The 22,212-nt window shown below is 43.6% G+C and overlaps 1 protein-coding gene across 7 annotated transcripts in view; it reads left to right on the top strand.

The window, feature by feature from the left end:
• The window catches only part of ANKRD26 (ankyrin repeat domain containing 26), a 202,187-nt gene that overhangs the window by 105,320 nt on the left and 74,655 nt on the right, over positions 1-22,212 (top strand). For 2 of the 7 annotated variants that reach the window (XM_073573361.1, XM_073573359.1), the window contains exons 14-22: positions 3,941-4,021; positions 5,096-5,142; positions 5,330-5,405; positions 5,490-5,534; positions 10,892-11,158; positions 13,123-13,172; positions 14,897-15,772; positions 16,193-16,317; positions 16,809-16,937. In XM_073573361.1, coding sequence (XP_073429462.1) covers positions 3,941-4,021; positions 5,096-5,142; positions 5,330-5,405; positions 5,490-5,534; positions 10,892-11,158; positions 13,123-13,172; positions 14,897-15,772; positions 16,193-16,317; positions 16,809-16,937 — 1,696 coding nt within the window. The remainder of the gene's footprint in view (positions 1-3,940; positions 4,022-5,095; positions 5,143-5,329; positions 5,406-5,489; positions 5,535-10,891; positions 11,159-13,122; positions 13,173-14,896; positions 15,773-16,192; positions 16,318-16,808; positions 16,938-22,212) is intronic. The other 5 variants (XM_073573360.1, XM_073573362.1, XM_073573365.1 and 2 more) reach the window with 5 other exon arrangements.

The raw sequence follows: 22,212 nt of genomic DNA, 5'->3' as shown, positions 1-22,212 counted from the left end.
CTTTAGATTGTCGGTAAAACATACTAGTTGGAAAAGTGGGTCCCCTTCGGCTTCTCACTGCCATAATTCACAGGTCTCTCCCTATACACACGTGCAAGGTGAGCACTTTCATTCAAGGGGTTTCGGTGGGAGAAGCCACCGAGCGTGAGACTTTTTGGACTATTCTCTTATGCATCTTTTAAAGTATATTTCTTGTAACATGCCGCAGCCTTTCATATTCAAACATATATAGCTATAATCATATAGCCAGTGTCTTATACATGTTCCCATGGTTTGGTTAGCATTCATCCCCTGTCTGGTTCCCTTTAATCCTAACAAATATTGAACAAAATCTACTCTGTGTATCCAAGAAGGTCAGCCATGTTTTATTTTCCCATATTTGTGTGCTGGATTTAATGTGATTGTCAGCAGGATCTCATCTCCTAAATTACTTATAAGAGCATGTAGCTCTAAGACCGATATTTTTACATGGTCTGTCTGTTCCTTCATTACTGACAAATCAGCATTTGAATTGATATGCACAAGAGGCTGTAGATCTGAAGCCTCTGTCACTCCAGCTCTATTCTCCGCAATGGGCTGCCTCCTCCTGCTACAGTCTATGTTATGTGACTTCAGGCAAAGGAGCAGTCAGTCAAGCATATGAAGACTGCTGGGTGGCGAATAGAGCTGAATTGAAAAAGTTTTTGGATCATACAATAAACTCTTTAGCCTAATTTGCACTTGAAAAAGCTGATTTCATATTTCAGTAGTTTGAGTTGTGGAATCCAGCTGACGGATTCCCTTTAGGACAACTGGCTGGAGCAGGAGCCTTCCCCACTAGCGTGTCTGCAATAGGACAAAAAGATGAAAAAGCCTCTCCTGTTTAGCTAAACACCCATCACCCTTTCGCCAGCCAAAAATGGAACCGTTCATTAGAAGATTTATCCCTATTTTTGCATAAGTTTGACAAAACTGTTGCAGTAACATGCAGAAAATCTGTAGATTGACAGAAAGAACAAGTTTAGTTCCTATTTACCAGGTTTATTATTTTTATAACCACTTAAAGGGAATCTGTCACCTAATTTTTGGTATATAAGATGCGGCCACCGCCATCAGGGGCTTATCTACAACATTCTGTAATGCTGTAGATAAGCCCCCGATGTAACCTGAAAGAGAAGAAAAACGAGTTATATTATACTCATCCAGGGGCGGTCCGGTTCGGGTCCGGAGGGTGTCGCGGTCCGATGCCTCCCATCTTCTAACGATGACGTCCTCTTCTTTGCTACCCCTGCGCCTCTCCAGTGCATGCGCACTGCTCTGCCCTTTCAGGTTACATCGGGGGCTTATCTACAGTATTACAGAATGCTGTAGATAAGCCCCTGATGGCGGTGGCCGCATCTTATATACCAAAAAATAGGTGACAGATTCCCTTTAACGATCATCGATACTCTTTTTAACAGTGGCAGTTAAGGGTACTTTTTAACGGCGCTGAGAAACAAGGGTATAGCACCCCCCAGCGTCAGAAAATCTCCAGGGGCTCCTCGACCAGTGGTAGCGGAGACCCCGGAGAACGTGATCAGGGCCTGTTTTCACAGTCCCCTGTCACGTGATTGTGTCTTCTTTCTGGAACAAAATGGCAGTGCTCCCGCCGAGATCTGATGTCTGGTACCCGGCAACAATGGGGAATTTTCCCTATTGGTTCCTTTTGATCACTGTGATATAACCTATCACAGTGCTCAAAATATAAAAAAAATGGTAAAGTCAATCCCCTTTGTCATTCCCTTAGGTAGATGCAATATTTTAATTTTATAATTTTTAATGTTTTCCATTTTTTGCAGTTGGGGTTAGGGTTGTGTTAGGTTTAGGGTTGTTTGGGTTGGAGTTAGAATTGTTTTTTTTTTTTTTTTTGAAAAAAGTAAAAATGATGATATGACAGCTAGTGTTGAGCGGAAGTGCTCATTACTCTAGTTTGCATGGGGGGCTCTGGTATGCATAGAGTATTGCGTATCCAAACTTATTTTTGTTTATGTGGGGGGGGGGACTCGAGCGTGTCACTAAGGCACCTGCGATATTCGATGTATACCAGAGCACCCGATGCAAACTGTTTTAGCGAGCACTTGCGCTCAACACTAATTTCTACATTCATACATGCTATTCAATATGACAACCTATTTTTATCAAATTCTGTGTTGTACCTGTGGGTTCAAAATGCTCACTATACCCCTGGATAAAATCCTTGAGGTGTGTAGTTTCCAAAATGGTGTCAGTTGTGTGGGGTTTCCAGTGTGTATTCGCATCAGGGGCTCTCCAAACACGACATGGCATCCGCTCTCGATTCCAGACAATTTTGCGTTCAAAAAGTCAAATTGTGCTCCTTCTCTTCCAAGCCCTGTCGTGCTCCCAAACAGTGGATTTCCACCACAAATGGGATGTCTGCGTACTCAGGAGAAAGTACACAACAAATTTGGGGGTCAATTTTCTACTGGTACCCTTGTGAAAATTAAAAAAAAAAAGTTTGGATCTAAAGTCATTTTTTGTGAAAAAGTTAAATGTTCATTTTTTCCTTCCACATTGTTTTAGTTCTCATGAAGCAACTGAAGGGTTAATAAACGTCTTAAATGTGATATTGAACACCTTGCGGGGAGCACTTTTTGGTGTCACTTTTGGGTACCTTCTGTCATATAGACCCTTCAAGGTCACTTCAAATGTGATGTGGTTCCTGAAAGAAATGGTTTTGTAAATTTTGTTGGAAAAATTAGAATTCGCTGATCAACTTTTAACCCTTATAACTTCCTGACAAAAATTCTGTTTCCAAAATTGTTCTGATGTAAAGTAGACATGTGGAAAATGTTATTTCTTAACTATTTTGTGTGACATATCTCTGTGATTTAAGGGCACAAAAATGAAAGTTTGAAAATTGCAAAATTTTCAAAATTTCGCCAGATTTCCATTTCTTTCATCACTAAATACAAGTCATATCAAAGAAATTCTACCACTATCATGAAGTACAATACGTCACGAGAAAGCAGTCACATAAAGTGACAAATTGTAACATTTGGCTTGGTCATTAAGGTCAAAATTGTCTCAGTTACTAAGAGGTTAATTTACAGATAACTGGCTGCTGTGAACAATACCTATATATTGCAAGTAGCATCTCAACAAAACATCAAAAGAAAAAAGTTCTAGAATTCCCTTCTGTTATCTTGTCATTTTTTTTTCTTTAGCTTTGGTTCGGTGGTTAAAGGGAATCTGTCACCCCATCTTCGGCCTATAAGTTGCGGCCACCGCCGTCAGGGGCTTATCTACAGCATTCTGTAATGCTGTAGATAAGCCCCTGATGTAACATGAAAGATAAGAAAAACGAGTTATATTATACTCACCCGGGGTTCCAATCCGGTCCAATGGGTGTCCTGGTCCAGTACGGCGCCTCCCATCTTTTAGAGAGGACGTTCCTCCTCTTTACTTCTGCCGCGGCTCCTGCGCAGGCGTACTTTATTTGCCCTGTACAACGGACGTCTCTGACCTTTCCTGGTGCCTTCACACTGCAGTACTTTACTCCGCCCTCAACAGGGCAAATAAAGTATGCCTGCGCAGGAGCCATGGCAGAAGTAAGAAGGAGGACGTCATCGATAGAAGATGGGAGGCGCCGGACCACAACACCCACCGGACCGCGCCCCTCGGTGAATATAACCTAACTTGTTTTTCTTACCTTTCAGGTTACATCGGGGGCTTATCTACAGCATTACAGAATGCTGTAGATAAGCCCCTGATGGCGGTGGCAGCATCTTATAGGCCGAAAATGGGGTGACAGATTCCCTTTAAAGCGAATCTGTAAATATAACGTAGTAGTTTTGAAATAAGAAGCATTAGTGTAAGAAAGTGTTATTTTGATGTTATCTATGGGAAGTCTGACTGCTACTGAAGGTGTTTTTTGAGCTGTAAATTCTCATTCCTTTACTAGATATGTATTATTGCCCTTCTTTTGCGAAACAACCAAGAAGCTGTAAGCTACAAGATGAGGGCTGGCACTTTTGGCCCAGGGGTATGGAGACAAATCTATTATTTATTTTTTTGGCAATAACAGATTCTGGATTTCTGCGATACTAACTCTTAGGGCTTATTCACACGTTGTATTTTGCAGCTTTTTTCCTTTGGGCTTTTGTGTTGGCCAAAAAGGCAGCGTTTATAGTACCAGAAACCCATACGAGTATGTGCATACCATTATTATTTGCAGGAGAGTTTTCTGTAGCAAAATTCAGAGTGTTAACAATAACAAGGCGGCATACCCATTTTTGCTTGTGTTTTTATTTCTCCACTCATTTGAATGGGTGAAAAAATTGCAAAAACACACAGAATTGACTTGCGGTAGATTTGACAACATACTTTAAAGGTTCAAATCTGCAAGAAAAATAAGCAGCATTTCCAGGTGATTTCAGAAATCTTGTTCACTTTGCTGGTGCTTTGTGGCACAAAGACAACGTGTAAGGCTACTTTCACACATCAGTTTTTTGCCGTCAGGCAGGATCCGGCTATTTTTAGAAAAAACGGATCCGGCATAAATTTTGGAGAACTGTAGAAACGGATCCGTTTTTTTGCTGGATCCGTCTAGCAGGTTATATCTGTTCCTGGGGGCTGGCCAATTGGATCTGAGCATGCGCAGACTTAAAAAAACCAGATCCGGTGGCTGGATCCGTCTTTTTCTGGATCCGGCGCCCATAGACTTTCATTGTAGCAAAAAGCTGGAAGCGCCGGATCCGGCGCTTCCGGCTTTTTCGCCGGAGACAAAAAACGTTACAGTAGCCGTTTTTTCCAGACGCCGGAATGAGACAAGTTGCCGGATCCGGCAAAAAACGGATGAAACGCAATGCCATCCGGCGCGATCCGGCGCTAATGCAAGTCAATGGGGAAAAACTGGATCCGGCATTGCATTTTGCCGGATCCGGTTTTACAAAAAAAAGCAGGATCGCGCCTGAAGGCAAAAAACTGATGTGTGAAAGAGGCCTAAGCGAGTCCTAACGCTGCTTTTTCTGGGGTTTCTGTACTTGCCATTTTTGCACAATTTTTTGAACGTGATTAAACCCATTAAGTAATGTCTCCTTGTTACTGTCTTCTACAGAGACTTCTGATAACATTGCAGCTGTGAAACCACTGGAAGCAGAAAAGGTATCAAGTATCAATGACCAATATGGATTAGTCGTAAAGTACCAGTTGTGTGCTATTGTACTGCTAAAGCTTGTATGTATTCCACCGTATAAATCTGTATGGCTTCCTGTTTGTACAGTACATACGTAACAGCAGCTATGGGGTTTTTTTTCACATCCCTATATACGTCTTTTGTTTTTTCTTTCAGCAGGATCTGATTTTACAAAGTAATGAAGGCTCCACTCCTAAATTTTTTCAGACAACTTCTGATAAAAATAAGCCAGGTAGCCGGAATTAATTTCACTGAGCTGCGCTGCTGAATTCCAGATCTGATGTTCTGTATATTCAGTTCTGTTTGTCTTTTCTAGAACTTATGGCAGACTTGGGACTTGACGATGCAGACGATATTGAAGGTAATATATAGTCAATTGCATATGTACGGTATATGAATAACTTCTATCCATAAATTGATCACAACTGTCATACACATCGCTTTCTATTTAGATTATTAGTAGTGATGAGTGAACATGCTGGGATAAGGTGTTATCCGAGCATGCTGGGGTGCTACCAGAGTGTCTTCGGTGTGCTTGAAAAACATGTTTGAGTCCCCGCGACTGCATGTCTCACAGCTGTTCGAAAGCCGAAGCACATCCAGGGATTGCCTGTTTGTTAGACAATCTATGCATGTGTTTTATGGCTGTCGAACAGCTGCGAGACATGCAGCCGCGGCGAACATATTTTTCAAGCACCAAAGACACTCGGGTGCTCGGATAACACCTTATCCAAGTACGTTCACTCATCACTAATTATTAGCTCCTATATGCAGGGTTCTATTTTTTTATTTCATTGTTGGTTCAGCTGTTATTAATTATTGTTTTACTCCTACATATGTGTGTATGTATGTGTGTATATATATGTATATAATATATGTATGTGTGTGTGTGTATATATGTATACTAGAAATAGGCCCGGTTCGGTAAAACATACACCACTATTTTCCACGCAGGCGCAGTAACAGCCACGTCGTTACCGCACATGCGCGGGTAGAACGCTCAGTTATGGCTGTTACTGCGCATGCGCAGGAATAGCAGTGACGTGAATGACACTTGTGCAGGCACAGTTTGTAGCCTGCGCAAGTGTCATACACGTCACCAGTATTCCCTCGCATGTGTAGTAACGACGCAGCTGTTACTGCGCCTGCATGGGAATAGCGGAGACGTGCAGATCGCTTACGGCCACAAACTGTGCCTGCGCAAGTGACACTGCCGCGGTGCCTTATGGGATTCGGGGACAGCAGCGGGAAGATAGTCAAATTGGAGTACCCATTTAATGTCTGATGCTGCAGCACCATCTACTGGGATGGAAAGCAGGAATCCTCTGCAGAGAACCTTGACTGCTCTCCTCATAGTTGTGTTGCAGGTTTCCATACTGATATCTGCATGTTGGCATCCATGCCAGTGTAAGACTCCAGGGCTGTGGGTGCTATGGGTGAGCGCACCAGCAGCCCAGCCTCCAGCTCATGTCAGTTCTCCTGCTGTAATCATCCCAGCAGTAGCAGTAGGAGAAGCAGCACTCTCTCCCCAGCGTTTCCCATACACTACAGACTGCCAGGCGCTGCTCTGCAGATCACTACTGGACGAACACAGGAAGGTCATTGCTGCCCACACTGCAGCAGGCACCGCTGCCACCTTGCCCAGCTCCCACCCACACCGCACACCTAGGAGGAAGGTGTCTGATGGGATCCTGAACTTCCTGTCTGCGTTCCAAGCCTCACTACCACTGATGGTAGCTGGGCTGAAGGACCTGTGATGACGTCAGGACCATGTGACGTGTGGACGGAGTCTGACTTCTTGCTGTGCTGCTGCACTGTAGTCAGCAAGTGGCACTGCCGCGGTGCCTTATGGGATTCGGGGACAGTGGCCGGAAATAAATATAAATACTATTATTGGTTACTATATTATTAGGATACTTTTACCAAATCTGCATTTGAGGTCACTGGCAGGTCACCTGCGTTTTTGAGGCGTTTTTTACATGCGTCTTTGAGGCTTTATTTCATTGCATGCATTTTTTTTGTCACTTAAAATAAAGCTAATTGAAAGTTAGCTTCTGGGAAGGAAAAAAAAGTAATTTCCTGATTTCAGATATATTGGGGTATGTTCCCACGGTCAGTGGACGCGGCGTACATCCGCAGCGTCAAACCCGCAGCATCCAGCTGTTACAGCATAGTGATGGGATTTCAAGAAATCGCATGCCCACTATGCATGCACCGAAGCCCGCAGCTTACCTTTGGAGACGGACATGCGGTGCATTTTTCAAGACCACAGCATGTCAGTTTATGTAGTGGAGACGCTCAGTCTCTGCTGCGTAAATTACCCATACACTTTCATTAGATGTGGTAAAACCGCATTTTCTTCTTAGTCACATGTGTATTAAGTGCGGGAACGCAGCTCACTATGTATGTGTACTAACTTACTGTATATAGTGGTGAATCTTGTGACACAACCATTACAGTGCCTTGCAAAAGTATTCGGCCCCCTGGAACTTTTTAACCTTTTCCCACATATCATCCTTAAAACATAAAGATACCAAATGTAATTTTTTGGTGAAGAGTCAACAACAAGTGGAACACAGTTGTGAAGTTGAACGAAATTTATTGGTTATTTTACATTTTTGTGGAAAATCAAAAACTGAAAAGTGGGGCGTGCAATATTATTTGTCCCTTTTACTTTCAGTGCAGCAAACTCACTCCAGAAGTTCATTGCGGATCTCTGAATGATCCAATGTTGTCCTAAATGACTAATAATGATAAATATAATCCACCTGTGTGTAATCAAGTCTGCGTATAAATGCACCTGCTCTGTTATAGTCTCAGGGTTCTGTTTGAAGCACAGAGAGCATCATGAAGACTCTAAGGAACACAACAGGCAGGTCTGTGATACTGTTGTGGAGAAGTTTAAAGCCGGATTTGGATACAAAATGATTTACAAAACTCTAAACATCCCAAGGAGCACTGCGCAAGCGATCATATTGAAATGGAAGGAGTATCATACCACTGCAAATCTACCAAGACCTGGCCGTCCCTCTAAACCTTCATCTCAAGCAAGGAGAAGACTGACCAGAGATGCAGCCAAGAGACCCATGATCACTCTGGATGAACTGCAGAGATCTATACAGCTGAAACAGTCTGTCCATAGGACAGCAATCAGTCGTACACTGCACAAATCTGGCGTTTAAGGAAGAGTGGCAAGAAGAAAGCCATTTCTCAAAGATATCCATAAAAAGTGTTATTTAAAGTTTGCAATAAGCCACCTGGGAGACACACCAAACATGTGGAAGAAGGTGCTCTGGTCAGATGAAACCAAAATCAAACTTTTTGACAACAATGCCAAACGATATGTTTGGCATAAAGGCAACACAGCTCATCACCCTAAACACACCATCCCCACCGTCAAACATGGTGGTGGCAGCATCATGGTTTTGGGCTGCTTTTCTTCAGCAGGGACAGGGAAGTTGGTTAAAATTGATGGGAAGATGTATGGAGCCAAATACAGGACCATTCTTGAAGAAAACTTGTTGGAGTCTGCAAAAGACCTGAGACTGGGACGGAGATTTGTCTTGCAAAAAGACAATGATCCCAAACATAAAGCAAAATCTACAATGGAATGGTTCACAAATAAATGTATTCAGGTGTTAGAATGGCCAAATCAAAGTCCAGACCTGAATCCAATCAAGAGTCTGTGGAAAGAGCTGAAAACTGCTGTTCACAAACGATCTCCATCAAACCTCACTGAGCTCGAGCTGTTTGCCAAGGAAGAATGGGCAAGAATTTCAGTCTCTCGATGTAGAAAACTGATAGAGACATACCCCAAGCGACGTGCAGCTGTAAACGTAGCAAAAGGTGGCGCAACAAAGTATTAAGGTTAAGGGGCTGAATAATATTGCACGCCCCACGTTTCAGTTTTTGACTTTCCACAAAAATGTAAAATAACCAATAAATTTCGTTCAACTTCACAATTGTGTCCCACTTGTTGTTGATTCTTCACCAAAAATTGACATTTGGTATCTTTGTTTGAAGCATGATATGTGGGAAAAGGTTGAAAGTTCCAGGGGGCCGAATACTTTGGCAATTCACTGTACATGACACAGGAAGTGGAGGAAGCACCGAGACAGGTCCCCCTCCTTTTTAATAAGTAATCATTTTTTAAAAAAATGGCGTGGGGGCCCCCCTATATATGTTAACCAGCCTGATGTTTTGTCATCCCCTGAGGAAGAAGTAGTTTTTACTTCGAAACGCATTGGGAATAAATGATTAATCTTTCACCATAATTGGAATCCTGTATTTTGTCAAGCAGCGCATGGAAGTCCATAAATTTGTTCCGCAAGAATTGAACCAGCCTGAGTAAAGCAGACTACTGGGACTGGTATTTCAGGCTGGTAAAGATCCAGTATCCATGAACCTTACCAACCTGAGAATACCAGACTGTAGCAGTCTGCTTACCTTTGATGGTCAGCAAAAATAGTGGGATCCCATCCAAAAAAAAATATTGTGAGGTCCCTCTATTTTTGTTAACCAGCCAAGGAAAAATTAGACAGCTGCAGCTTGGTATTCTCAGTCTCACAAGGCCCATGGATTTTGGCCCTCACCAGGCTAAAAATTGCAGCCTGCAGCTGCCCCACAATTGGCGCATTCAAAGATGCGCCAATTATGGCACGTAACCTGGCTCTTCCCACTTGCCCTGTAGTGGTGGCAAGTGGGGTAATATTTGTGGGCTTGATGTCAACTTTGTATTGTCCGTTGACATCAAGCTCACGGCTTGGTAATGGAGAAGCTTCTATAAGACACCTATACATTACTAATCCTATAGTTACATGGTAAATAAAGACACAGCCAAAATAAAGTCTTTTATTTGAAAAAATGACAGACTCCTTTAATAATAATCTTAATTAAACTATACTTACTACATCGTCTATTCCACCGAAGCCCTCGACCTCCTGTAACAGAAATAAAATTAAAAAGCAACAATATCCTTACCTGTCCGCTGAGAAGATGTACATCCTGTCCCACGACGAGTCCAGCTCTGCTACATCTGGATGTCAGGCTGAACAGTGGCAATATGCCACCATCCAGCATGACATCCAGACACAGCGGAGCTTGCAGCTGATCACCGGAGACAACTCGGTCTCCAGTGGTCACCTGCACTGCAGTTCTCACTATCAGCTGACCCTGAGAACTTGGCAAGTGACTGGAGATAACCCCGTCCCAGGCGGTCACGTGCACGACAGTTCTCGCGGTCAGCTGAACTCATCGCTCAAGGTAAGACATTATTTAAATTAGTGTACATGCGTAGTAAGCTGCGTTCCCGCACTTAATATGCATGTGACTATAAAGATAATGTGGTTTTACTGCATCTAATGATAGTCTACAGGTACTTTATGCTACGGAGATGGAGCGTCTCCGCAACATAAATAACATAAATAGACATGTTACGGTCTGGAAAAACGCGCCGCATGTCCATTTACGTAGGGATGCCGCGGGCATCTCTGAACGCATAGTGGAGATGGGATTTCATAATATCCCCTCCACTATGCTGTAACATCTGGCCGCTGCGGGTTTGACGCTGCAGATGTACGCAGCGTCCAACCTGCAGCGTTTACTGACCGTGGGAACATAACCTTATATGGCACGCTGTATGAAAGATTAAAAATACAATGTGTAAGTCCCTTCTTCTTTTCTTCATTTTTCTTATGTAGTATTTTTTATTTTCTTTAGACGCTTCAGACTGGGACTCAACCAGTCATTCATTTAAGTGTGCAACGCACGCCCAGAGCGTAAATTCTCCCCACCATAAGTTGCACGAGACCACATCTCCAGTGACCGATACTGATAAAGTGACATCAAAAGATAAAGCTACTCCTCCTCCAGCACTTCTGAGCTCAGTACCTGAAGATGAAAGTGAAGATCATATGCAGCCGAGACAGAGTAATTCACAAAGCATTTCCAAAGACCTTGTAGAGCAGCCCAAGAAAAGCAAAACTGGTGAGTCATTTTCCATGGATGGATGTTACCAAGGTCTGCTAGTTTCCTGGTTGTGCGGTATTTTTGGCTTTGAGGAAAGGTATTCATTGCATTCTTTATGTAAACGGGGTCTATTTTCAGTCGTGCTTTTTTTTTTTTTTTTTAATATATATATATATATATATATATATACAGTGCCTATTTGTAGTATTCAACCCCCTGCAGATTTAGCAGGTTTACACATTCGGAATTAACTTGGCAATGTGACATTTGGACTGTAGATCAGCCTGGAAGTGTGAAATGCACTGCAGCAAAAAAGAATGTTATTTCTTTGTTTAATTTTTTTGTAAATTGTGAAAAGTTTATTCAGAGGGTCATTTATTATTCAACCCCTCAAACCACCAGAATTCTGTTTGGTTCCCCTAAAGTATTAAGAAGTATTTCAGGCACAAAGAACAATGAGCTTCACATGTTTGGATTAATTATCTCTTTTTCCAGCCTTTTCTGACTATTTAAGACCCTCCCCAAACTTGTGAACAGCACTCATACATGGTCAATATGGGAAAGACAAAGGAGCATTCCAAGGCCATCAGAGACAAGATCGTGGAGGGTCACAAGGCTGGCAAGGGGTACAAAACCCTTTCCAAGGAGTTGGGCCTACCTGTCTCCACTGTTGGGAGCATCATCTGGAAGTGGAAGGCTTATGGAACTACTGTTAGCCTTTCACGGCCTGGACAGCCTTTGAAAGTTTCCTCCCGTGCCGAGGCCAGGCTTGTCCGGAGAGTCAAGGCTAACCCAAGGACAACAAGGAAGGAGCTCCGGGAAGATCTCATGGCAGTGGGGACATTGGTTTCAGTCAATACCATAAGTAAAGTACTCCACCGCAATGGTCTCCGTTCCAGACGAGCCTGTAAGGTACCTTTACTTTAAAAACATCATGTCAAGGCTCAACTACAGTTGGCTCATGATCACTTGGAGGACTCTGAGACAGACTGGTTCAAGGTTCTCTGGTCTGATGAGACCAAGATCGAGATCTTTGGTGCCAACCACACACGAGACGTTTGGAGACTGGATGGCACTGCATACGACCCCAAGAATACCATCCCTACAGTCAAGCATGGTGGTGGCAGCATCATGCTGTGGGGCTGTTTCTCAGCCAAGGGGCCTGGCCATCTGGTCCGCATCCATGGGAAGATGGATAGCATGGCCTACCTGGAGATTTTGGCCAAGAACCTCCACTCCTCCATCAAGGATCTTAAGATGGGTCGTCATTTCATCTTCCAACAAGACAACGACCCAAAGCACACAGCCAAGAAAACCAAGGCCTGGTTCAAGAGGCAAAAAATCAAGGTGTTGGAGTGGCCTAGTCAGTCTCCTGACCTTAACCCAATTGAAAATTTGTGGAAGGAGCTCAAGATTAAAGTCCACATGAGACACCCAAAGAACCTAGATAACTTGGAGAAGATCTGCATGGAGGAGTGGGCCAAGATAACTCCAGAGACCTGTGCCGGCCTGATCAGGTCTTATAAAAGACGATTATTAGCTGTAATTGCAAACAAGGGTTATTCCACAAAATATTAAACCTAGGGGTTGAATAATAATTGACCCACACTTTTATGTTTAAAATTTATTAAAATTTAACTGAGCAACATAACTTTTTGGTTTGTAAGATTTATGCATCTGTTAATAAATCCTGCTCTTGTGTGAAGTTTGAAGGCTCTAACTTATTTGCATCTTATCAAACCTGCTAAATCTGCAGGGGGTTGAATACTACTTGTAGGCACTGATATATATATATATGTGTGTGTGTGTGAGAAAATCTGCATGCAAGATTTAAAAAAAAAATCTGAAACAAACCCTATTGTAATCAATCATCTAATGTAATTTTCCGTGGGATCAATAAAAATTGCATAGTTCTTGTGATAATTTCAGTAGGTCAATGATCAATAGACTTTAGGTTAAAAAATGTTCTGTTTCTTTGACAGGGTTACCAAATGCAAACCCATTGGGCAATGTCATGAATAAAAATACACCGGTAAGTTGTGCTTCTTATCACAATTTATAAATATTTTTTAGCTAAATAAAATGCAGTAATTCCTTATGGAAAGCAGGGATGGAGAAAATTGTGCTTTAATTGTAAGAAGACCTGCACGTCTTCATAAATATGGTGCATTTGAAATTGTCCAGCTGTTTTTATGTATATATTTTTTTTAAACACTGGTTTTCGAACTGTGGACCTTGCTTTATATGCCTCTGTCATATGACACGGCTGCTGTAAGAGAAAGAAAATATCCAAACAAACCACACATCCACGATTTGATCACAAAATACAGTTTAAACAATAATTTTCATAATCCTGCAGTAAGGAAAAATGACCTGCAGGTGGCACTACACTACCACAATGCTGCTTACAGACATCACAAACAAATCCAAACATTTGCCTTGGGGTCTTTCCAGCTTGCCCAAGTGCTTGCCCAGCCTATTTCAGGCACATTGGAGGATTGCACACTTCACGGCAGGTGAGTCACATTTACAAACACATTTGTAAACATTGCACTGCTTTTTCACTGATTACTTCACCCCACACACAAATGATACACCATTTGAATGGTAAACTTGCCCCCTTCAACAAGAAAAGAGCCAAACAAACCAGACATTCACGATTTTATCACTAAATAAAGTTTAAACATTCATTTTCATGAACCTGCAGAAAGACACTGACCTGCAGGTGGCACCTCAACCAGAAGACATTTTTTTGTCCTCTACTTATCAAACCAATTTATTGTATTACCAATCTACATATATAAATACCTGTCTGTGTTCATCAGCTCATGAAATACATTTACATTTGACTAGCTTGCTTTTTCTGAAATTGCCTGTGCCCCCGACGACCAATGTGCGAAAATTTTGCACGGGCCAACTAGTAATTTAGAAAGACCATTATCGTGCACTTCAATGTACTATTGAATAGTATTTGGAGATTTGCTGATTTGTCCTAACCAGTATTGATAATAATCTATTCCTTGTTATTAAAAATGTTTAATTGGCATAATTTACTTTGTTAAATAAAACATGACATGTGAAAAGTAAGTAGTAAAGTCATAAGACCTTAAGTGTCACCAGTCCTAGAGTTCCTGTGAAGCAAAAAAAAAAAAAATATATGTTAATTGGAAGAATAACAAAGACGACCAAAAGATCTTCATAGACCAGTACTAGAATTGGTGCAAAATGGCTTAAAGGACCCAGTCCACCGACCATGTCATTAATCTTTGTCCGAGGACGCTGGATGGGACCTTTTAGAACCACTTCTTACCTGAAAATCCACGGGTCTTATTTTGATTTAGCTGGTCTGTTTCAATGTCATGTGCGTCACACTGCAGTGATGATATCGCGTAAAACCAGCTAATCAAAAAACGGATGCTGTCAGGTAAGAGTCGGTTCTCAGTGCTCCATTCCAGTCACCACAGCTAACTGATTTGTCCAGTGGACCAGGTCCTACAAATCGATTTGCACCTACTCCTAATAAGGATATGTTTGGATTATCTCTTGAGTATGGATTCCTATAAAAAGTCTATCCCATTGATTTGTATATGTAATTATATTAGTACTATTATACTGTTGTTTTAATCTTTTTTTTTCAGTCTTGTTTTGACGTTAAGTCACTTTTTGTTGGCTGTTATTAGTGTTGCCTAAATCTAGTGTTTTGTAACTTTTGCATGTCCTGCCTAAATCTGTTTTGTATTTCTATGTAAAATGGAGCCTGAGCAAATGGTAATGAAGTTCAACCTGAGCAAAGCTGACATTGTAAATGATACTAATGAAGTGATCTCACAACAGCCGCCAAGTCGAACATTAGCAAACATTCTCGACAACCAGGACTCTTCATCTGAATCTGATCTGCCCTGGGAGGAAAAATATGAAAAACTGTGGGTTGACAAAGAGAAAAAGGATGTCAAATCTCATTTTAAGGACATTACTGCCGAGCTGAAGGAAAAATTTGGGGAAATGTGTAATAAGAAAAAGAGTTCTGCAAAGATGAATAAAAGCCAAGAGCGCGGCTTATATAGACTGGGTAATGGAGGCAATGACTTAGCGGAGGAAAAGCTTGCTTCATCCTCTGAAAAACTTCCATTAGCTGCTGAACCTAAAAACCCAAGCTGCATAGTAACTTCTTCATTTTCTGTGACCCGGGAGAGTAAAGTATCAGGAACTATTTATTCCGTCAATCATCACGGCAAAGCTCAGGAGCATGACTCTGTTCATAAAGGGCCTGGTCCTTTGGTAGAAAAAGACTGTCGTTCATCCAGTGATCCTATTCCTCTTACGCAGAAGCATTTGGGAAATAACTTGTCTTTGCCTTCCAAAAAAATTATAAACAATATTTCAAATCCAAGCGCCGAAATACCAGGTAATAAGCATGCTGAAAGAAATGTGCCCGCCGGGAAGTATGATGGCGCACTGCACCACTTTACAAGCGATAGCCAGCATCAGAATAGTAATGTGGAAGGTGAAGATCCTAGCAGGAATCTAGACACACAACTGGATCAAGAGATGAGAAGATTTAAGAACGAGGTAGGAATGCTACAAATGGTATTCCTGAATTTGGCCAGCGAGCAAAAACGACTCCAGAAAGAGGTAGAGGTTTGCAGTCTTCGGACCCTATGTCTCTGCTTCTCTCTGAACAGTAAATGGACTTTAATGTTTCCTTCTCTTGTCCTGTAGAAGAAGGTTTCATTGGAGGCTACAATGTGAACTTTGGGTGCCATCTTCCCTTCAATGTATCTGTCATTCTAGATAAACGGATTTTCATTGCACTGTCCTTTTGCTGTGGTGTGTGCTTCGATTACTCTTCCATCTCCACTTTGTGCTCCTCGTGATCCATATTTGTTCTCGCCTTTCATTAATCGGCTTCTGTTGTGTGATCATTTTCATTAATCTCATGAATATGAAATCCATTGTCGTGCGGTTTGCTGTACGTTCCTCACTATTATTCATCCTTTTGTGCATTTGTGTAGAAGTCCATAGAGTTAACTGTTCGCTCTTACTTTTGTGTAGGTTGTGCGAGAACAGGCGGCTAATCTAAGTTCAGACGTGGAGTCGGAAAAGTATAAAAGTGGCAACAAATCTGGTCTACTAGTTGAAACTCTTATTCAAAACTCTAAAGCCGGCTCACAAAAGGGGTAAATATTGCTTTTATTATTGGAGCAAACATTTGCCATTGATTACAAGATCTCTTTGCTAAATTAATACTACTGCCCGCATTTATTAACTGATTTATGCTAGTTTTTGGTATGAAACGTTGCAGTTTTACTGTAAATGTTTTTGGGGTTTTTTTTTTTTTGCAAAAACAAAATTTAAAAATTTGTAAAATAAATTTGGTGCAAGTCATTGTAACTTTCCACTTCGAAATTCTCAAGTACATGAAATAAGTAAAATTTGGTTTTATCGGTTGTTGGATTTTTTTAGGTTATTTTTTGTAATGAAACCCCAATCTTAATATATGTGAGCCTATTTATTTTATTTTTTTATATCAAAGTGTCATTGAAATACCATATTAAAAAATTAAAGTCTATCCTTTACTAAGTGATTTTGTTTTTTCTCTGTTTTCTTTAGCAACTTGGCTGTTTTGTGCTGTAATCAGTTTACTGAGCTTCTCATGTATTTCTTTAAGGAATAAAGAAGTAGAAAAGTCTGTGTCCAGCCAAACCTTTCCTAAAAAAGAAAAGCGTGTAGTGAATGGCAGCATGGTTGATGGTTTTGATGACAATAGTCTAAGTGAAATTTCACAGGAGGATGGGAGGTATGATATAAGATGACATCTATATCTGCAGTTTTCATCATTCATGTTGATACTTAAGATCATTTATTCCTTTAGAAAAGCAGCCTGGCCTGACTGCATATTTCTCAAGAGTTTCCAAGAATTGTCACTTGCAAATTTTAGGAAGTTTTTGCCGATATTGGATGTAACATAGGATTCTTAGTTTTTTGTTTAATGTCTTTTCTCTATCGCTTCATTGAGGGACACAGGAAACCATGGGTGTATGCTGTCACTAGGAGGCTAAGACTCTATGCAGAAAAAAGTTAGCTCCTCCTCCGCAGTGTACTCTCCACCGACAAGAACTAGGATATTCAGTTTTAGCTTGGTGTCAGTAGGAGGTGGACACGAGTCTTTCTTTAGATCCATATCTACCTCAGTGTGTGTCGTTTCTTTTCAGGTACCCGGAGGGATACAGTGTGAACAGTCACTACTGTACTCCCACGAAGAGACTATGAGTACAGTGTGTACTGCCACCTCGTATCATAAGTCTGGGCGGCAGGACCCCAATCCCTAACACAGAAGTGTGTTTAGGTGATCCAGATCCGGTCCTGGCTCCCCGTCTCCCACCCACTCGCCCACCAGAGCCTGTCGGTTTGAGGAGGCGTGGACGTCCCACATCAGAATTTCGGACGTCGGATTGTACCTGGATGGGGAAGTACTTCTCTCTTTTTCTCCTTTGTCTCATTGGGGGACACAGGTACTGTGGGTGTATGCTACTGCCACCTGGAGGCTGACACTAAGTGAACAAAAAAAGGTTAGCTCCTCCTCCGCTGCATACACCCTCGCCCCGATTGCGGGCGGAAACCAGTTTTTTGCGTAGTGTCCTTGGAGGCACACACGTCTGGATGACTCCAGACTAGTTTTATCTTCTTTTTTTTTTTTTTCGTTTTCTCTACTATGAAGATAAGACCGGGGCGACGGACCCTATAGAAAGGGTCCGATCTCCCCAAACCATCAACGGGCGAGCACGCGTTGAGTATCGCCTCCGCGTATCCTTTCCCGCATCGGGGGGACATATCTGGGCCTTTTTCCCCAGACTTTTATTTTTTGAGTTTATTATTTTATGAAGACAGACAGGGGCAACGGATCCTATTGAAAGGGTCCAATTTCCCCAAACCCTCAACGGGCGAGCACGTGCGAGTATCCCTCCACGTATCTTCTCCCACGACGTGGGACATATTGCCGGACTTAGCCTTAGTCCACCCCTAGGTATTGAAACCATGGGGCTATACAGAGGCACAAGATTAGTCCGTGCGGCCCCCACTGCTCCACCAACGCTAGGACGGCGGTGCAGCAAGGTGGCGGACAGTCCCTCTCCTCACCTCCTGAAGGGGTTAGACGGAGATAGGGTGCCTGCACTGTCCAGAAGTTACCCCATTCCCGCTACCTGAAATCATCATGTCCTCTCGTGTCAGGTGTGAGGGCTGGGGAGGGCTCTGAGGCTTCGGAGTCCAGGCAAGGGGGAGAGGAGGATGCAGCCCCGGTCACGTTTTTTACCCCGCCCATACCCTGGCATGGACGCCGGGTTTTAGCGTGAGTCCGGTGGGGTGCCCGAGCGTGCTTCTGTGCGCACCTCCCTGGCGGGCGTGTAAAAATTTAGCCCGCGGCTCCGTCCGAGAGCTAGGCCGCGGGGAGGAAGTCCCGCCCTTCCAGCGTGACGTCATTTCCGACGCCCGCCCCCCCGTGACTAGGGCGGAAGCCGAACAAATTGAGCTCCCGGCTTCACTCCTGGGTAGGCCGCGACCGGGAGAAGACATGGTGGCCTACTTAGAGGAGTTGAGGAGGCAGGAGCACGCAGCGGAGCGGGGGGGACACAGGATCTGGGTAAGTGTGAACCCGACCCTGGAGGCCACGTTACGTGCAGTTAGGGGCGCTGCTCCTCCTCCTCCCCCCCTCAGCTCCCATCGTATAGGCGGTATTCGTGAGTGTCTATCCTGGCAGTAATATGGCCGAAAAAGGGAAGACGCACACATTCCTTTATACCGCATGCATCTCCTGTGGAAGTATGTTTCCACGAGCACAGACCAAAAAATTATGTGACGCCTGTGACTCCGAGCGCGCCCAGGAGCCCCCCCCTGCATCAGAGTCCAGGGATTCAGATCCCCAGGAATGGGCCTTATCATTATCACGGTCTATGGCTTCTTTGACCAGAGCGATCGAGACCCTTCAAGCACCAGATAGGGGCAGAGACGGCGGCTCACCTGTCTGGGATGGGTCGTCCACCTCACAAGAGCCTCTGGCCTGCAGGGGCCGCGCTCGTGCTAAGCAGGCACATAAGAAAAGAACCCACACAGTATCCCCGGGCCCATCCGGTGCTTCGGCATCCGTGAGTGCGGCGTATCGTTCTCCGTCACCATTTTCCGAGGATGACCAAGGTTCAGATGATGACGCAGGCGTGCCCCTGGACCTAGATACTCCAGGGTGTCGGGAAACGGTCGACAGTCTCATCGAAGCCGTCAATCAGACTTTAGGAATCGAGGATGACCTCTCCGTGGCTTCAGGCCATAAGGTGGCCTTTAAGCGGGCGAAACGACCGCATAGGGTATTTTGCACTCACCCAGAGTTCGAGGACATAGTGCAGCGTCATAGGGAACGACCAGACTAGCGTTTCTCGGGCCAGAAAACGTTGGAAGCAAGGTATCCGTTTGCACCGGAGCTCTGTAAGAAATGGGCGGAATCCCCAGTGGAGGACCCGCCAGTCTCGCGCTTGGCCTCGAAAGCCTTGTTATCTGTGCCTAGTGGTTCTTCCATTAAAGACCCCACGGATCGGCTCATAGAGAACTTGGCCCGCTCTGTATATGAAGCATCAGGGTCAGCTCTTTCCCTCGTTCGCAGCAACATTGGTAGCCAAGGCCATGATGTCATGGTCAGAATCATTGATTAAGGTTCTGCAGGATAGGGATCTACCGACGGAGGTGTCGGAAATTGCCATGGCCAGTGACTACTTGGTCAACGCTTCCCTGGATGCGGCCAATTGTGCAGCACTGGCAGCTGCAAACGCAATCGCCATTAGGAGGGCCCTTTGGTTGAGGATGTGGCGGGCCGATTCGATTTCCAAGAAGTTGCTCACTTCCCTTCCGTTTCAAGGTGGTCGTCTATTCGGGGAGAAATTAGACCAGCTCATTGCAGATGCTACAGGAGTGAAAAGCAGTTTTCTCCCACAGCAGAGGGTCAAACCACCATTTCGCCAACCTCAGGCACGGTTTCGGGTTTTCCATAACCCCGGGTGGACGGCAGCAGCCAATTCTGCCGTGCCAGCTCGCTACAATCAAGACAAGGACCGGCAGGTCACATATAGAGCCAACCCACTGGGTAGGATGCGAGCTCGACAGCCCAGGCCGAGGGGGACCAGATCCCAAAGATCCTCAGCCAAATGACTCGGAGCACTCGGTACCCGAGGACGGCAGAGTAGGCGGCCGCCTGCTCCAGTTTTGCCACATCTGGAGCACGGTAGCACACAACTCATGGGTGGCGGAACTGGTGTCCTCAGGGTACAAGATAGAGTTTATCAGGTACCCCCCAAAACGTTTTTTTCTGTCCCGACTCTCCAAAGTGGAGCTCCAGGCAAGGGCGCTCCTAAGGGCCGTCATTTCACTCATGCGCAACGGGGTCATTGTTCCCGTACCGGAGCATGAGAAGGCTCAGGGGTTTTATTTTTTTTTTTAAACACAAATTTTATTTCAAATTTTCAAATTTTCATAGACATTGCTTCATTTCACATGACAAGTCGTTTTTCCAATAAACAGACAATAACTCAGACTATCATCCTCCCTTCCTACCCTCCCTTAAACAAACCCTCTTCCTCTTACATTTTCAATGGTCTCCCCTAGCAACTTTGCACACATGTTATGTCTAGACCACTTGTAAAACACAGATTGCAAGCATCACCTCTGTAAAATATCACCACACATTTATCCTTTTTAACTCCTGTCCCTACCAGGACCTTACACCTCGCCTTCATTAGCCAACTTCAGATTCCCCAAATTGTTTTGGATGTCTTCCAGTAGGTACCATTCAGTATATTTAAAGGGCCTTACTATTCTCCTTATTTCCTCTTCATCACATTGTCTTATTATGAAAAGCCTCCATTTTTTAAAGAATTTACCCGTCAGACCCTCCTTGTTCCTTTCCGCCTCCAGCTGTTCGATTCTGAGTAAAGATTTAATCTGTCCCATCACCTCTTCCATCAACGGCACACTTCCCTCAAGCCATTTGGACAGTAGAGCCCTCTTACCTATCATAGCCACCCCATGAAACAATTTTGGTAATTTGGGCCTCTGTTCCTCTCCTCCTCTTACTACCTGTCCCTTGTTCCTATAATGAAAGATCCACAGCAATGGATCCATTTCAATTTCCACACTCCCCACTTTTTGCATTAATAATTGCAATCCTTTCCAGAATTTCTGGCTCTCTGGGCATTGCCAGATCCCATGGAACAGGTCTGTGTTTGGCAATTTACATTTGGGGCACTGAGTCACTCTGTTTATCTGTTGTGTATTTGGGATGTTAAAACCATAAATTGCTCTATGCATCAGTCTATATTGAGTGTCCCTCCAACCTTCATTAATCACCTCCTTCCTCATCTTCATCCACCCCTGTAATATCTTCTCCCCTGCTTCAGAGTCACCCAGTTGTCTTGCCCATGCTCTCCAGACTTGTTCTGGGCAGATTGGAATCAAAACCTCCCTCAAAGCTTTATATAATGCGGAGATAGAATTCTCATGTCGGTCTTTCATAATAATTCTGTCCAAGTCATTCGTCACCTGTTCCATTCTAACATCCCTCAGTTGTGACATTAGCCCCTTTTCTATCTGTTTGTATTGGAGGATTTGAAATGTGGATAGCCCATATTTTGTCACGATTTCCTGGTATGTCAGCCATCTATTCTCCACCTCATGTATTAGATCTGTCACCCTTTTTATCCCCTTGTTCTTCCATTCTGAAAATAATTTGTTGTCTCTTCCCGCTGGGAAATCTGGGAACCTCCATATATCAAGATGCTTGGATATTCTCCAAGACAACTTGAATTTTTTCCTCACTGCCTTCCAGGCCATCACCGTATCTCTACATACCAGTGAGTGTTTAATGTTCCTTGGTATGTTGGCCAATGACGTGTGTAATAGTGCCCCTAAATCCCAGGGTTTACAAAACTCACTCTCCAAACGTATGTCAGAATGCCCATTTGTCTTCCTCAACCAGTCTATGGCATGTCTCATCAGGCATGCCAAATTATACCCTCTAATATTTGGCAGTTTAA

The sequence above is a fragment of the Dendrobates tinctorius genome, unplaced genomic scaffold (assembly GCF_039654945.1).
Source record: "Dendrobates tinctorius isolate UK_male_01 unplaced genomic scaffold, ASM3965494v1 ptg000035l, whole genome shotgun sequence".
In the NCBI taxonomy this organism is placed as follows: domain Eukaryota; kingdom Metazoa; phylum Chordata; class Amphibia; order Anura; family Dendrobatidae; genus Dendrobates; species Dendrobates tinctorius.
This window is presented reverse-complemented; position numbering and strand designations above follow the sequence as displayed.